The 17,053-nt window shown below is 34.0% G+C and overlaps 1 protein-coding gene across 1 annotated transcript; it reads right to left on the bottom strand.

The window, feature by feature from the left end:
- Nucleotides 1-4,307: 4,307 nt before the first annotated feature.
- On the bottom strand, nucleotides 4,308-10,578 carry LOC133671397 (glucan endo-1,3-beta-glucosidase 2-like). Its single transcript, XM_062092159.1, has 4 exons — nucleotides 10,292-10,578; nucleotides 5,033-6,286; nucleotides 4,863-4,890; nucleotides 4,308-4,700 (listed from the first exon to the last, which is right to left on the bottom strand). The coding sequence occupies exons 1-4, from the start codon at nucleotides 10,371-10,373 to the stop codon at nucleotides 4,553-4,555; spliced, it is 1,512 nt and encodes a 503-aa protein (XP_061948143.1). The 5' UTR covers nucleotides 10,374-10,578; the 3' UTR covers nucleotides 4,308-4,552.
- Between the last annotated feature and the right edge of the window lie 6,475 nt (nucleotides 10,579-17,053).

Genomic DNA, 17,053 nt, shown 5'->3' on the forward strand with positions numbered 1-17,053 from the left:
TTTTTTTTTTATTTTTTATATTAGCATATCAAATTATATACTGTCTATTTATAAATAAAACCTCAAAACCTCAACATACCTAAGAAATAATTTGATGCTTGGAGATGTTACTTAGTTTTGCAAAATAAAATTTAATATTATTAGTTTATAATAATTAAAGTTGTGAGATCAAATTCAAGACATTGAAAATTGGATTGTGCGGCCAAGACAAAAATATTTGTCCTTTTTTTTTCCAGTATTTATCTTCTCTTCTTGTTGTTTTTTTTAAAAAAATTTAGCCCTCCCAGTTTCCTTAATAATAGACTTAATAATTTATTTTGAGTGGCAAAATATAAGAATCTCGCGCAATGTGAGGGAAAAACTCTGGTATTCAGTTGACACTAATTTGTGAAAATATGTTTGAATTATGTTAATTTAGAGCATTTAGAAATTTAAGGACCAAATTAGATTCCAAATCAAATATGAGGAGATATAGCTAACAAGCAGTGCAAGTTTGGCTGGCAAATGCAGTGGCATAATTTTTATATTAAAATTAAATCCATGCACATGAAAATAAATTCCAAAAAAATAAATTTCAAAACTCACATTTCAACATTTACAGTAGTTTATTTTTTAAAGCATTTATTCGTTTAAAAAATATATTTTTTTATTTTTTAAAATTTATTTTTAATATCTAAACATCAAATTAATCTAAAAACATAAAATAAAAAAATAATTTTAAAAACTAAAAAATAATATGCATAAATTCGTTGGTTGAGGAACCAAAAAAACACCACAAGAATCGATTGCTCTCAGTTGAAGGCCAAAGGTGTCCACATGAGAGAACTCAGGAGAAAGGGCAATCCTCTCTTTGTTTAAGCCAAAGAGAAACTTGTTAGTAATCCTTGACAGAAGCCTTCTTCTTTCCTCTATGGAAGAGAGATCGCAAGACAATCTCCACTCTCATAGAAAAGAGAATCACTAAGCACCCATCAATGAGAACAAGCAGTATACTTCTTTGGGTTAAACAAAATGAAATTTATTTAGAATCCCCAAATCTCTCAAGCCTCTTTCTTTCAGTGTGGTTAAAGCAAAATCAATCATCATTGAGCAATCTTCAAATATCATACCACAAAAATGATAAAATCAATCAAATTAAACAAAAGGGTATTTGATTATATATATAAAAAAAAGATCTTCAATGCCCGAGTCTCTAAAGGCTCCATCTTTCCCACATTAGACAACCAAAAACATAAAAACAACGAAAGTAAACAAAAGGGTAATGGGAAATGTGGTGAAAAACAGAACCATTAAACCCAAAAACCTCTTCTTCTCAGTCTCACATGTTGAGTAGGAAAAATGGTAAAAAAATCATATTAAGAAAAAGGGTAGGCAGGGGATTTAAAAATAAAAAGCGGGACTCGCGAGAAAAAGCCAGGATTTATACGAGGATTTTGAGATCTGCTTTTCCAATAAGTACCATGTTGATTTTTGCACCATTTGGTATTCTATGAGATATAATGTGAGTTAAATCACATAGAATCATAGTTAAGATGCTTTAGTAAATTGAAAATGAACAAAGAGCTTAGACAAAGGAAAGAGGAACAAAGATGATATTTACGCTTGCAGGGAAAGATGAGGAATTAGGATTTCGGTGGCTGCGGAGAGATTACAGTGTATTTATAGTGAAAACAATTAGGGATTAGTATTCTACCGAACGCACCGTTTTTCTTTTTTATTCATTAAGGGTGTTTTTGACAGTGTCCTCAACTTTTCATGCTTTTTAATGTAATTTTTATTTATAAATATATTAAAATAATTTTTATTTTTATTTTTTAAAAATTTATTTTTAATATTAATATATTAAAAAAATTTAAAATTTAAAAAATTTAAAATTCCGGTTAAAACACACCCCAAGACCCCAACACCATTAACCTCACGTAACTTATTAATTTAAAGACACGTTTCAAATCGTATTTCTTTAATATTTTAGATTTTTTATTTAAAATTAATTTTTTATTATTTTAATATATTGATATGATAATAATGATTTTTTTCCCTTAATTTAGAGGCACCCTAAACTAATCTTTGTTTTTGTTTTTCAAATAATGATTTTATCAATCAGTGGTGGTCGACATGTATAAACAAGTATAGAAAACATATACTAGCCATTGTTATTAGACCCGGTCTGGCCCGGCGGGTCGACCCGGTGGCTGGACCGGTCCGGGTTTAGTAAAAGACCAGCTGTGGCAACAGCCCGGCCAAACCCGGGCGAACCCGGACGAGACCCGGTTTTTTTTTTTCAAATGTGGAATTTGAAACCCATTGGTATATATACTATATGTTCCCAAGAAAAAAGTCATGTTTTTTCAATGTAAGATAAAAAAACCTTTTGGTTTAAATACTTCAATTTAAAAGGATAACATAGTATCTTTTCAATGTGAGATTTGAAACCCTTTCATATATATACTCCATGTTCCCATGAAAAAAGTTATGTTTTTTTGATGTGGGATTTGAAACCCATTAGTATATATACTCTATGTTCCCAAGAAAAAAATCATATTTTTTCAATGTGGGATAAAAAACCTTTTGGTTTAAATACTTCAATTTAAAAGGATAATATAGTATCTTTTCAATGTGGGATTTGAAACCCTTTCATATATATACTATATGTTCTCATGAAAAAAGTTATATTTTTTCGATGTGGGATTTGAAACCCATTAGTATATATACTCTATGTTCCCAAGAAAAAAATCATGTTTTTTCGATGTAGGATAAAAAAATTTTTGGTTTAAATACTTCAACTTAAAAGAATAACATAGTATCTTTTCAATGTGGGAAATGAAACTCTTTTATATATATACTATATGTTTCCATGAAAAAAGTTATGTTTTTTCGATGTGGGATTTGAAACCTATTAGTATATATACTCTATGTTCCCAAGAAAAAAATCATGTTTTTTCGATGTGGAATAAAAAACCTTTTGGTTTAAATACTTCAACTTAAAATGATAACATAATATCTTTTCAATGTGTGATTTGAAGTCCTTTCATATATATACTCTATATTCCCATGAAAAAAGTTATGTTTTTTCAATGTGGGATTTGAAACCTATTAGTATATATACTTTATGTTTCCAAGGAAAAAGTTATGTTTTTTCAATGTGAGATAAAAAAACTTATTAAAATATTCTTTTAAACTTCATAATATGTATAATCTATATTTACATGGATTTTTTCATATGAAATATTAAAAATTTATTTTTTTTTAATTTTTCCGGGTTAATCCAGGTTGACCCGAGTTGACCCGGGTTGACCCATGAAACCCGGGACCCGGCCCCTTGGTCGGGTCAACCCCCAGACCGGGTTTAATAACTATGATACTGGCACTAAGAATGAATATTTCTGTTTTGGGTTTTCACTTAAAATATATCTAAATTAATTAAAAATAAAAATTAAATTGAAACCAATTAATTTTAATTTGGTTCGGTTCAGTTAATTAAAGTAAAAAACCTAAAAAAACCAAACCAGCGATCATTTTTGTCTCCAACAAACCAAAGAAACACAAACCCATCATCTTCCAAAAGACCAGCCAAGGATTTCGAACAGCTGTTGACGGTCAGGGGTTTGGAACCTTCTCTTGTCTCAGGTTGATAAATCTTCTCAATTGAAAGATTTTAATTGAACAAAGTTATCTATAAGACGGTTGGTCCTATTCAGATGTTCACGACCAAGAAGTACTAAATTCTCTTTAAGATAGATTGTGAAAAGAGAAGGAGAAGGCAGGCTGGAATGCCGACAAGCGTCTATTGTCGTCTCAGATCGATAGATCTTTTTAATTGGAAGATCCGATAATACCCATTTTATTTGGGGAACATAACAAGACTAGTGCCAAAGTCACTAAATGGGAAGTATTTAGTGTCTGATTCAAGACTGCCTTGGGAAGCTGATCAGTGAACGCCGAGTCCATGGCGAATGGTGTTTATACCGGCAAAGTAGAAGTGAAAGAATTGAAGACATTTGTGGTTAGGTGGCAAAGAAGATCAGTTTGATATTGGGATTCATTGATTCTCTGATTCGCAGATCCTCGCCAAATTGTCCATGTATCTAATTTCCCACAAGTCGAAGCTTAAGTTGGGAGATCCAATCTCGAATGGTCTCTCATAGGTTAATCAGCACTCTATCACCGTTCCTCCCAGGAGGTTTTCGGGTCTGAGACTTTCCCTTGTGACAAGAAAAGTTCGGAGTTGCAGATCAATTAACTACATTCTGTCATATGAACTAGAATTTCCACCGAAAAGAGGTTTGCTAACAAGAGCTGGTGGTTAATTATTATACTAGAAGGATATCACATCTTTGCATTATAAAGAATAATAATCCAGTTGATGCCAAACTATATTCTGGCTCTTCTCCAGTTTCTTTTGTACAAAAATTCAATGCCCCAATTCCTCTACGCCTAAACCTCCTCCAAGAGAAAGGAAAACACTTCCACCTAGTAGAACAAACACTTCCACCTAGTAGAATAAACTGCCACAAAATTTTTAGGGTTGCAAAAGATTTCAGCACATACCAGTTTACAAGAAAACTATGCTACAGATGAGAACTCTGAGAAGCAAGAAGCTCATAGAACCGAGGTTATACAAATTTTGGGCAGGAGGAGCTGAGCTCGTGGAATTCATTGATGGGGCTGTAATGTTTCCAAAACCGTTTATCTTGCCGGTGCTGCAAGCAAGGATCAATTAAACATATTAGAAATAAGGGCTTTTCATCATAGAAACTGACTTACAAGCATCGCTAATTGATTATCTCATGCTTGTAAACGAAGAAAAAGGGTATTCAAATGTTAGCGACTGAAACAAAGGCAGGACTGGTTATTTAGCATACCTTCCTGGGAATAAACAGGTACCATGACCTGCCATTGAATCAAATAGTGCATTAGAACTTCAGAAATGGTTTTTTCGTGCCGCATGACACAGCCAATAAAAAAAAATAGAAACAGAAACAAACACACATAAAAGAACAAATGTTGAATATTAAAGGAAGCAGAATCTTACTCGGGTTTGTAGTGGTGATAGCAGCCACGCCATTGAAGTCACATGTCCCAGGAGCCTTCCCCATCCGACTATAGTAACTGTTAAATGCGTAAGTTGCATGTGCAATCACATTGTCTGGTTCGTAACATGGTTCACCCTGCAATATAGCACTGCAATTAACCTTGCCAGGTCCACAAGCCCAATCCAAAGCAGCTTGCAGCATCTTTGGGTCAGCGCCTTCCTTTGCAGTGCAGTAAGTTTGGTTCGTAGTGTCATTAGCTAGCACTAAGCCAGCCCCAGTCAGATGCAATATGTAAATAGGCTCCCCATTTGCGTTAAACAATCCCCAGTTCTTCTCTGAGACTGGCCCGGGTTTCAAATCTTCATTATACAGCTCATAAATGTATGTACTAACAGCAATTCCAGGGTGATTGGGGGTTCCAGTTTTGTTCAGCACATGCCTAATCAAATTACTGTTGTAAGTGTTGGCATTATCTAGAGTTGCATCCGGCTCATTAGTATCACCTTTAGATGGCCAGCCAGATTCAGTTACCATGACAGGGATGTTAGTGAAGTTCAGAAAATTCATGGCGAAGTATGCAGCATCAACCATGGCATCAAAGACATTAGAATAGTGAACAAGTGTGTTAGCATCAACAGCTTCCTTGGTTGGAGCAAGAGGCTTCATGAGTGCATAATCTAATGGAATCACACCATTTGATTGCATATAGTCATAGTAAGGGTATATATTGAGCATCAAGTGTGACCCTGTAGACTGCAAGAAATTGAGCATGGGAATCAAAACAGGATTCCATGAGCGGTTAAAGAAGGCTTGGGATGGTGGGAAGGAATCGAGGATAATAGATGAAGAAAGGGGTGTTGAAACTTTGATTTGGCGATCTAGATTGGATGCAACAAGGGCTGATTGAATGTACTTCATGGCATTGACAAGGACTGGCGCTGCATTGGGTATGGTGGTGAAAACCTCAGAACCTACACAAATGGCTGTGATGTTTGTAGCTGGGTAATGAGCTACAATATTATGCGAAACCCAATTAGCAGCAGTTGAATTCGATTGACCAATTCCTAGAAGTTGGTCATTGGGAACAGAGACCATGACCTGAATGCCTGTATTTGCAAGTGCAACTAGCATGCCACGGTCAGCATCATAGAGCCGGACATGCCAGATTTGCTGAGCCTTGAGGAGGGCCACTACTTGAGTTGGGTGAGGCATGTCAGAAAGGTCTGTTCCTATGTTAACACCAATGAATGCTTCTGCAATAAACACAAAGCAAGCATTGTAATATTGCATCTGTGTCAGAAATGTATCACCAACATGTGGGAAAATGCCATTATGCAAATGCAAGTGCCACTTGAGGGAATAACCGTGCAATAAAAGTTCACAAACCACTAGTTCAGATGATTCAGTAAAGAAAACACAAGCTATCGAGAAGGGGACAGATAAAATACAATCCAATTAACTACCCCGTGCTTAGCTTTTTTCTAAGGAAAGAGGATCATGATCACCTAAGACACGCGAGAACAACGAGTCCATTGTCGCCTATAAGGGCAGCAGCTTCCTCTAACCAGGAAGGAAAGGCATCTCGTGAAGAGCATTCTTTTGATTTGGAGGGTCTGAAGTTGGATCAACTCATAATAGGAGACATTTCCTAACCATGCCAAGTCAGCTAACTCTTCAATCTCAGTATGGGTGAACAAATATACAACTACTTGATTTAAGGTATGCCACAAATTTCATTAGAATAAGAGAAAAATAAATGAGAAACTTCAAAAGACGGGCCCAGAACAAAGTTAGATTGACAACATATAAATTAAAATGCACCTTGTGATTTGGCCATTTTGAACTTTTAGTGATAGTTGTTCGTTACTTCATGCTCAAGTGAATTTTTTTTTTTCTCAATAAGTAATGTCCTTTAATTCTGTTCGCAACATGAACATGGCAAAACCTTTTCCCTTGTGGTGTTAGAAACACGTTGAAAATTGCATCGCACCAACTGTTGTTCGTTTCTTGATGCTCAAGTGGATTGTGTTTTTCTCAATCAGTAATGTCCTGTAACTCTGTTTTCAACATGAACATGGCAATCCCTTTTCCCTTGTGTTGGTAGAAAGACATTGAAAATTGTATCCTTATCACTAAGAGGAAACAGTATAAAGACAATAGTTGGCGCTTTTTAGGATCACCAATTTTTCCTCGACCTCATAGAAATATATGTAGTGCCCAGACATAATCATACCCTATCAGACGACCCTATTAGACAATGTTCAAGGAGCAAAACACAAGTCACTCAAGTATAATACTAAACTTCTATAACTGAAATGAAGTGATCAAATAGGGGTATCATCAGTTTCCTCGTATTTTTCCTCTATGACAAGCATGATGCTATGAACCACTAAACTACACATATTATAAAGTCTGAAAAAAAGGCTAGGGTGACTTTGTTGAAAAGCTCGTAGTGCTAAGGAAGAACACATCAAAACCAAGACAGATTCACCAAAACTGTGTCTTTTTATAATTATGTGGTCTGATCCTACACGAGGACCTTGCAACTTCAAGTAACCTCAGTAGCAATCTTAAATGGTTTTTTATAATGAAGAAAGGTCCTACTTTATTAGAGTAATGGAATGGTGTCCTGCCTATGTTTATTTAAAATGTCCCTGCAAGTGAATGGCTTCCCTCCTAATTTGTGAGATGAGACTTTAGCAGTGAACCATGAAGCGGCTCAAGGGAGAAAACCTAGTTTTCCTTCCATAAATCGGGCTGAAAATCAGATGGTCTTTCAAGCTTAAGTCTTCGTAAAATTTCATGTTTTTACTTGAATTACCTCCATTAGCTGCCACCTCTTCACTAGTCTCACTTTTTTTTTTGTCAAGCATAAGTTGTCTCTCTTTATTCTTGTGTTATGCAAACAAAGTGAGAATTGGCTTCTCAAAAGACTAGTTCCTTGATCAGCCATGTCCTCATAAATTATTGGTTGGATGGTCCTATGGACAATTTAGATGGCTCAACTCATAAGTTTGTGACAAATTAACTTTCACGGACCAGCTATGAATAGCACACCCTAACCAAGTGTTTTGCTTCAGTAATTTTATGGTGCTCAAGCTATAACTAGTGACCAGTTACAGCATGGGCCCACTTACCACCTAGTTTTGCTGGCAAGCGTTCAGCTCTTGCTAACAAAAGTAATGTTGACAAGAATGGTGGGTGAACTCACACTTTAACTAGTGGGATATACACCAATCAAAACTTAAGTACGTTAGTAGGCAATACTCTCTCCAACTCGAATGTGAGAAACTCAACACTACGAGAGACTATTGTATAGGACTGCCTCAAGAACATCATGATTTACCCAATTTACTCTGTTGAATATGACTAAATTGTGGAAACATGATGCCCTACAAAGATAATTTGTTAAATCAAATTAATTGAACTAACCATGTGGTCCTTAAAATCATAGTAGGCAATACTATCTCCAAACGAAACCATCATAAAACCGGTGCATAATAACTTATTTGAAATGATTAAGGTGACAAAAATCTACAACTTGTTAACATTGACACTCAAAGGCTCCGAGGCATCCTCATTTCTAGCATGGTTTGTTAAATTAGCCCATTGTCCATAATTTTCTCTTAGACCCTCAAGAGAAGAAGAGAGAAAATGAGAACGAAAGCAATGTGCTAGGATAATGCATCTATTTTTAAGCTAACTCCACTATCTTCTTATTCTCAATGGGATTTGAAGCCATACCATTTGCAAAAACACTTATAGATATTTAAAAACCACCGTAAACCTTAATTGTCTTGGTAATTACTTAAATACAGGAAGAAACTACACAGTAGACAACACCCCAAGAAAGAATCATTTGTAGGTATTTGAACTTTTGTTTTGCTTGCATTGCTTCATTCAAAAGGTTTGATATCTAATTTTGCACAAAACCTTCTAATTATTTAACCCTGCTAGTTTGATCCATTGCTACCTAGTTTTTGATCTCATGGTCTAATACTTACCTTCATTACTAGCGTGTTTAGTAAAAAAAAGCGGATAATTTTCAGGCAATAAAAAACGTCCAACATATAATAATCTCTTGAAGGCCCATATGTCGTTGTAGTGGAGATGCTTCCCACCACACGGACAAACAGGTATACAGCATAGTAATGGGATTGGTTCTTTTCTTTTTGAGTTCTTTTATACTTGCTGTGACAAGAAAGAGAACTGGAGTGCTATATATAAATTGATACACACACGCGCGCACATATCATGTTGATGCTATCAATGCAATGGTTTAATAGGCCAAAAAGAAAAGAAAAACAAACATAAATTTATTTACAAATGCATGCACAAATCCTTGGTAGAGTGACGGGGATGGACTATTGCAATTTACGATGCTAGAATGAAGCATGGGTGACAGAGTAAGTATACTTGCAAATGGTTAAAGGGATAAAACAAACAAAATAAAAAAGAAAGTAGCATTGATGGTTCCCATCCATGCCTGGCCCAGGTTTCCAGTCCTAGAAGAGGGGCTTTAATTCTCTAAACTTTGACCGTTTGCACTACCCAAGGCAGAACCATAACCCTTTACGAAAGAACAAGAGGGTAAAAAAATGAAATAAACTATGAGCTGTAGGACAATATAGTAGCCTGTTAGAAACTAGGAGGTTACAAAATTCCCTTTCCTATTTATTCAATCGTGAAGAAGGAAGTGGGCATTTAAGGGATTTGCATAGAGTGAGGGCCAAGTTTTCAACAAGGTCATTTTCAGATACAGTAGCCAGGAGGACCCAGAGGAAAACAAAATCTAGAACCAGCTGGCCTCCACGATACACAAACATTTATCACAGAATGTTAAAAGAACAGAAATGAAACCTTTTCTTCCGTTCAGTTACAGAACATTCAGCATAGATTGAGGAACATTAAATTAAAGCCCCCAGGTCCCAACTTCCCTCTGTCATTCCTTTATGTCCTAATTTAATATCTAACCAGCTAAACCTCACACACAAGCAAGCACAGATGCACAAAGACAGACACTGCGTACAATCTTGACAGCTTTTTTTCACAAAAACTTAACGTTCTGCTTTACCTTCAGCTGCTACACAAAATTTTACTTCAAGATCAAATCATTTCAAAGCTTTTAATGCAGGGAAGAACAGGTAGACAATCTGATACCATTAGAGAATCCATAATATAGAAGCCGTTGAAAAAAAAAGAGAGTGAAAGCAAAACAAGAAATGGAAGACATAAAAAAGAACGCAGGAAATCCTTACCATCATCAGCAGCAACAAAAGAAACTTCTGCTACTAAGACCAGAAGTGTAAGAGCAAACAGAGACTCCATCTTCCAGAACATTATCTATAGAAACTAAAAATTGAGACCCCAGGAAAGTGTAGAGAGAAAGAGAGTGAGTGTGAAAATGGTGCTTACAATGAAGACTAATGAAAGGAAATGGGTCGAAAAACAAGAAAATAAGGAAAGTAGAGAGAGAAGGTCAGAGAATGAACGGTGAAGATATCATCCGCAACTGTTTACACAGTGAAAGTGTAACGCAAAAGACGTCGTTGTGTAATAAGAACCCCAGAGCCTCGGCAAACTTTAGTTGTTTGGTCTTGTTCTGTTTTGCTGTTGGTAAAATTGCTAGAAACCATTTTATCTGATCCCTCTGTTTTTATATAATTGATGAAATGAACCTTTTACTGTAGATTTGATCAAATCAACTTTCTTTGTTTTTGTAATCCTACACCATTACACATAACATTTATCTGGCTCTTTTATAGGTGAAAATAGGAAGATTTTACACTTATTTTGGCTTTACAACTTAATGTAAAGACCAACTAATTAAAGAAATCTACGATCATTTCAATTGAATTATTATTTTTATTTTTTAACCTCACAAATAAAATAAAGCTTTCGTAAATTGAATATGATATGCTGAACTCCCACATGATTTGATATAAAATTTGACTCAAATCATGGTATAAATTGAAGAGTTCCTAGATTGAAAGATTTAATAACACCAGATTGGGAAGCTTTTAAATACATCTATGATGAGTTAACAAGTCAGGACTGGTATAGGGAAACTCGTAAAATTGTTGGATAGAGGGGTTAAGGTCATCTTCTTTACTTGACAGTAAGAGGCGTAAAAGTGAGAATCGAGGATGTTGAGCCCAGTAAATTTTGTTACCGTTAGGAGTTTCTTCCTATAAATCAGAGGTCTTTTTGCACTTTGTGTTGGATGTGATGGTATTTGGGACCAAGTGTCTTGAATGCTGTGAAATTTGATGCTGTCATTTCTGCGTTGGTGACTAGGATAGGCAACGTGGGACCTAATTTTTTACAAGCAAACAAACAAGATTTCTTTGGAGGGATACCCAACGGTCCATTTTGTTGTCTTTTCTAATTATTAAAATGTTCTTTTTTTTATTTGGATTCCTTGCTTTTTCTGTTAATAATTGGGAATATCATTCCGAGTTGTCAAGCTTTTTGTTAAAGAAAAGGAGATAGAATTAGCATTTCAAGAATTCTTTAAACTCAAGCATTTTAAGAACAATGATACTGATCGATCTAACTAATAGATTCTTTCCCAAATTGGTTTGTAAAGGTTTTGAATCATTAGATTGATAATTTCTGTTAAACTAACCCATGGAAAAAAAAAAAAAGATTATCACATTACAAAAAACATTTGGCGAAGTAACACACTAATGAATTGTTGATAGGAACATCACAACACATAAGATAAGATTATATTATTGGGATATAAATATCCAAATATGTTAGTGAAGGTTGCGATGAGCTCATAACCGTCGCAATTTTTTTTATATGTTTTTAATAAGTTATGTTATTGGAAAATAAATAGAAGAATAGATGTTTTGTGCGACCTTACTTAATGTAAATTCAATCTTTCTTAGACCATTTTAATTACTTGTTAAAATTAAAATTACAAGATAGAATTGTCTTCCAGCGGCTATTATAAATACTACTTTAAGAGCATCAGAACATATAAAGTCAATATCTTTGCTAAAGAATACAAATTAGCATGGCTAACATGAAAAAAAATCTATAAAATAAACTTCATCTTGAATATTAGAGGGGACGTTAAGCTTTTTTAGAGGATGCATGAATTTTTTAGAAAGGGGTACGAGATTTGTTTAATTAAGCCTGCTGAATAAATAACCTTTTTAGAATTGTCTGACTTATCACTCCAATTCGTAAAGGAAGACATCATGTATCGCATGTAATCACGAAATCAAAAATCCACCAATCTTGAAGAGTCATCACATGATCACTAGTAACAGTCTCACATCCCTCACAGAAGATAATAAATAGATACTTGCAACTCTTAAAAAAAAAAACCTTCATTCTTATCAACTTCATTAAGTTCGTTAGCAGAAGAAACAATCTCATTATAAAAGGTGTCAAGAATAAAAAGGTCACTAAAAGCTTTTAATTTCCATAATGAGATAGTAAAGGATTCTAATGGTTATAGAAAGATTATATAACATTCATCTTCCAGTGATGTATAAAAAAGGATGCGAAAACAATACCTTAAATATGTGTCTTCTCTAGGGTCGATTTATAATGCTTTAAAATATTTTTTGTCTATTTCCAATACTTTAAAGTATAATCAGGTGCATCAAATATTAGAAAATAATTCTTACAAGTAGCATTATCAACATATTTGCAGTTAGTCTAGTGGCAATAAATCAATAAAAAAAAAGATCGGAGTTATAAAACTTGTTGATGTGAACTATTATAGCTGTAAAGTTCACAAAAAATCTCAATTGATCAAGAGGTCAAATGCATGAAAATCACTACTTAATGAATGAATTAATTGTGGGATCATGCAAACCCGTATAATGATATATCCGTAAAATAAAAGATGTTAGAAATAAAAAGGCCGTCACTAAAAGCTTTTAATTTCCATAACAAGATAGTGAAGAATTCCAATGGTTATAGAAAGATTATATAACATTTATCTTCCAATTATATATAAAAAGGGATGCGAAAACAACACCTCAAATATGTGTCTTCTCTAGGGTCGGTTCATAATGCTTCACAACATTCTTTGTCTATTTCCAATACTTTGAAGTGTACTTAAGTGCATTAAAGATTAGAAAATAATTCTTGCGAGTAGCATCATTAACATGTTTGTATTTAGTCCATCGACAACAAATCAACCAGAAAAGATTTTGAATGTGAAAAAAAGGATCAAAATTGTAAAACTTGTTGGTGTGAACTATTATAGTTGTGAAGTTCACAAAAAATCTTCAGTAATCAAGAGATCAAATACATGATACCTCTATAAAATCACTACTTAATGAATGGAGTGATTGTGGGTTCATGCACTCAAACTCGTACAATAATACTCGTCTTTAATTGAAATATCTAATTAAAAATATTATTTTATTTTTAACGGTGCTTCCTAAATTTTAGATATTCAAATTTGTATTCACATAGAGATATATAAACTAACATGATCAATATTAATGCATCTGAAAAACATAAGATTAGGTGCAACATAAAAAAAAAAAATCTTTAGTTTCTCTAAATGAAACAATTGAAGTTTTCTTTTTCCCCTAACACTTTGGAAGTTTATCCTGTTTACAACTTGAATTTCGTATGTTCTAATTTTATACCAACACTTATTTTTTTAATTTTGTAGTTTTGATCTCCAAACTAAAATACCAACTTAAATTCAGTTTTTTTTTTCAAAATTATTAATTCGTGTGATTGGCTGTTGGGCATTATGAGTTACTCCCGGTTAAAATTATCTTTTTCAAAATACTTTTGATGTAAAAAATCATTAAACCAGTGTTATTTTAGATTCTTTTGGATGATTTTGACATTTATAAAATGTTTATTTAATTCTTAAAAATGAAATTTCAAATAAATTTAGGAAGCAGTCCAATCATAATCCGAAACCGTCCCGACATCTCTTGCATAAGAGATTAACCACATAAAATGAATTTGTCTAATTGTCTTGGACTCACTCGAATCAGGCCCCCCAGTGAGTTGATCTCTTGTCATCTTTCTTCCATCCATGGCACTCTGCCATTGCCAGGTCCCAGAGGGCTCTAGTGGACTGTAAAACTACAGGCAGATACCAGATAGGATTGAAGCAGTTTTGGGTTGACAACTGGAGATTGACGATTGGTTCACTTTGATCATCTTATGGGAGATTCAGAACAGAGTATGATTTTTAGGCTCTGCATGATTATACCCTCTCGGCCAAACCAGTTCTAGGAGTTAAATGATGAACAATTGCTAGTGCTTTGATGGACCTGAGGTTGGGTAGCTTGAACATCATCATCATCATCATCATCAATGATGAACAATTACTAGTTAGATTTTTTTTAAAAATGACATAAAAGTTTTGATAAAATAATATAGTTTAAAAAAATATTTAAAAAATAATATAATTTGAACATAATCATATTTTTTAATATTAATTTTGTACATAATCGCTATTGAAAATAATAATTATTTTAAAATTTATATCCTATACAAACTAATTAACATACATAAAAATCAATCAAATATTTTATGAAGATTAAAGAGAAAGAAATAACAAGTTACAAGAAATATAATGGAGCTTGATTTTTAACCCACTCAATATTATTAGAAAGATTTCAATAAAATAATTATAATAATAAATTAAAAGACCGCTAAACAAGATAATAATTAACATTATTCATAACATCATTACTACTTCAAGTATAATAGAAATATTTAAAAATGAAATTTTGTTGTTCAACTATAAGTGATATCCTCCAGCCAGCTTATACGTCAACTTAATAAATTTTCATGGATACTTACCTCAAGTTTTGAATAAAAAGATTCAGAAAACAAATATACACCTACTGGGCTGGGGAGATGGTGACATTAGAGACTTTGCACAGATCATTAGCATTTCACAAGGCCCAGCCGTTGTCTTTGAGCCTCAGTTGGCTAGTGGGCTTGTTGCATTTAGCCTTACTTCTAATGGCTGCCTAGTCGAGCCTTCATCGGATAATTATAGTAGCTGTCCCGGACTTCACCGGCCCAATTACAGTCCGGTAGAAGATGGAAAAGCCGAAAAGTTGTGATGACGGCAGGAGCACAGCACAGCTCAAATTCTTCCATAGCAAATTTCAAAAATTGATGTAAATGCTTCCAGCACTTTGAGAATACTATGTGAAATTGATGCTAACACCCACCGAGCACTCTTGCTTGGGAGGAAGAATCGCATTTCTCACTACTTAATTGCTACGCTCATTAATTGGTTTAATCTTTATCCTTCCATGGTGTTTTTAATTAGCTCAATGATTGTTGATAAGGGATAACTAATTAAGTTTTTTGTTTGTTTAATCACAATCACTAATTCTTCGGCAAGAGGCCCACAACCTCCATTAGTGGAAGCATATATGGATATATAATTGCTAAGTTAACGTTTAGTTGCCGTTTCGGAATAGAGAAGATAAAACAGCTGGAATAAAAAGAACGTGTTTTGTTTATACGTCTTGTATTAAAGGATGAGAATTCACTAAAAAGCTGTCTTATAAATAAATTTATGTATTTTTTGTATTTTGTTTTTACCACGAAACATTATTCAAGAACACAACAAAAAAAAATTCCCTTTTACAGAGAATTTCTATCATAATTATTAGCCTCCATCACCTGTGTTTTGCTTTGTTGTTCCCAAGACCCCCCCCCCCCCCAGCCAGCCGCCATGGCTCCTAAGCTTGAAATATAAAAGTAGAATCACAATCATCGATCTCTCGCCATGCACACGTTAGAATGACATCAATTCTAGAAAAATAAGAATAATGCTAGTATTTAATTAAGATTCAAAATCCAGGGCAAGTCATCCTCGACCCACGGTGCCATTCTTCTGTCTCTAGAAGTAGCAATATTTGCCAAAATTGTTGATAAGTAGACTTGGAAAGGGGATGGTATTAGCTGTTTGAGTTGAGAAAACAAGCGAAGACTGAGAGACTTTGTTTAACAACAGTTTAAAGTTAGAATGTGCCAAAAAACTCTACTGTCCTTCGCTGTCGAAGTCCAAACAAAGATGCAAAAATTGAGTCTTGAGAGTTGAGAGAGACATAGTGAGTAACCCCACCACGCCATGCGAGCTACAATAAAGATGCAGATGCATGCAGCCTAGGGGTTGAAAGACGCGGTTTTGGGATGTGAAAGGAAAAAGATTCCTGCATGATCGACAAATCCACTGAGAGCATGCAATTACAGTCCAGATTTTTGTAGATTAACGTGTCGTTTGAATTGAATCTGTATATATTTAAAATGAATTTATACGAATTACCCAAATCATAGATCTTGTTAGGTCAATGAAATCTGACTGAATTAATACCTTTTCTAGTTCAAATTAAGATTTATATAGAATAATAGCTATTTTTAATGCACATAATTTAAAAAATGAGAGCTTTTACGTAGATTTGATGAGCAAAAACTTGGACATGGATAAAACTAAAACAATAAAAATAAATGGGCTCATGATCTCTCTTGGGGGGAGATCTGAGCTACTGTTACCGGCCTACGATCCACAAGGTATAATGGTTAGGAGCATGTTATCCATGGTATAATAAAAAACTAGCCACCTCACTTTTTTTTTTCAATTTGCCCATAATTATTCAACTAGACTAACTTAGACAGCTATAATTTATAATTAAAGATATAGTAAACAATATTTAACCCTAATTAATCAACTTGTTTCAGAAAAAGGATAGGGAAGGATACAAAAAACCAAAAAGAAAAAAAAAGCCAGAAAGAATGAGAGAGGGAGCGAAAACAAAGGATAAAAGACAAACGATGGAGCTCAGTGCGCATCTTAGACTGAAAATAAAAATTAATAATTAATGTCCCTAATATTTGAAAATATAAATATTGCATGGTCAGGCCAACAATTCAACAATTCGACATTTTATTTGTAATTTTTGACTGAACATATATGGAGCTGACTTTGAATGCAAACTTATCGCAGTTGACCTGTTTAATCATGAAAATGATTTGAAACATATATGTGGAGTTTGAAC

Source organism: Populus nigra, chromosome 13 (genome assembly GCF_951802175.1).
Source record: "Populus nigra chromosome 13, ddPopNigr1.1, whole genome shotgun sequence".
Taxonomy (NCBI): Eukaryota; Viridiplantae; Streptophyta; class Magnoliopsida; order Malpighiales; family Salicaceae; genus Populus; species Populus nigra.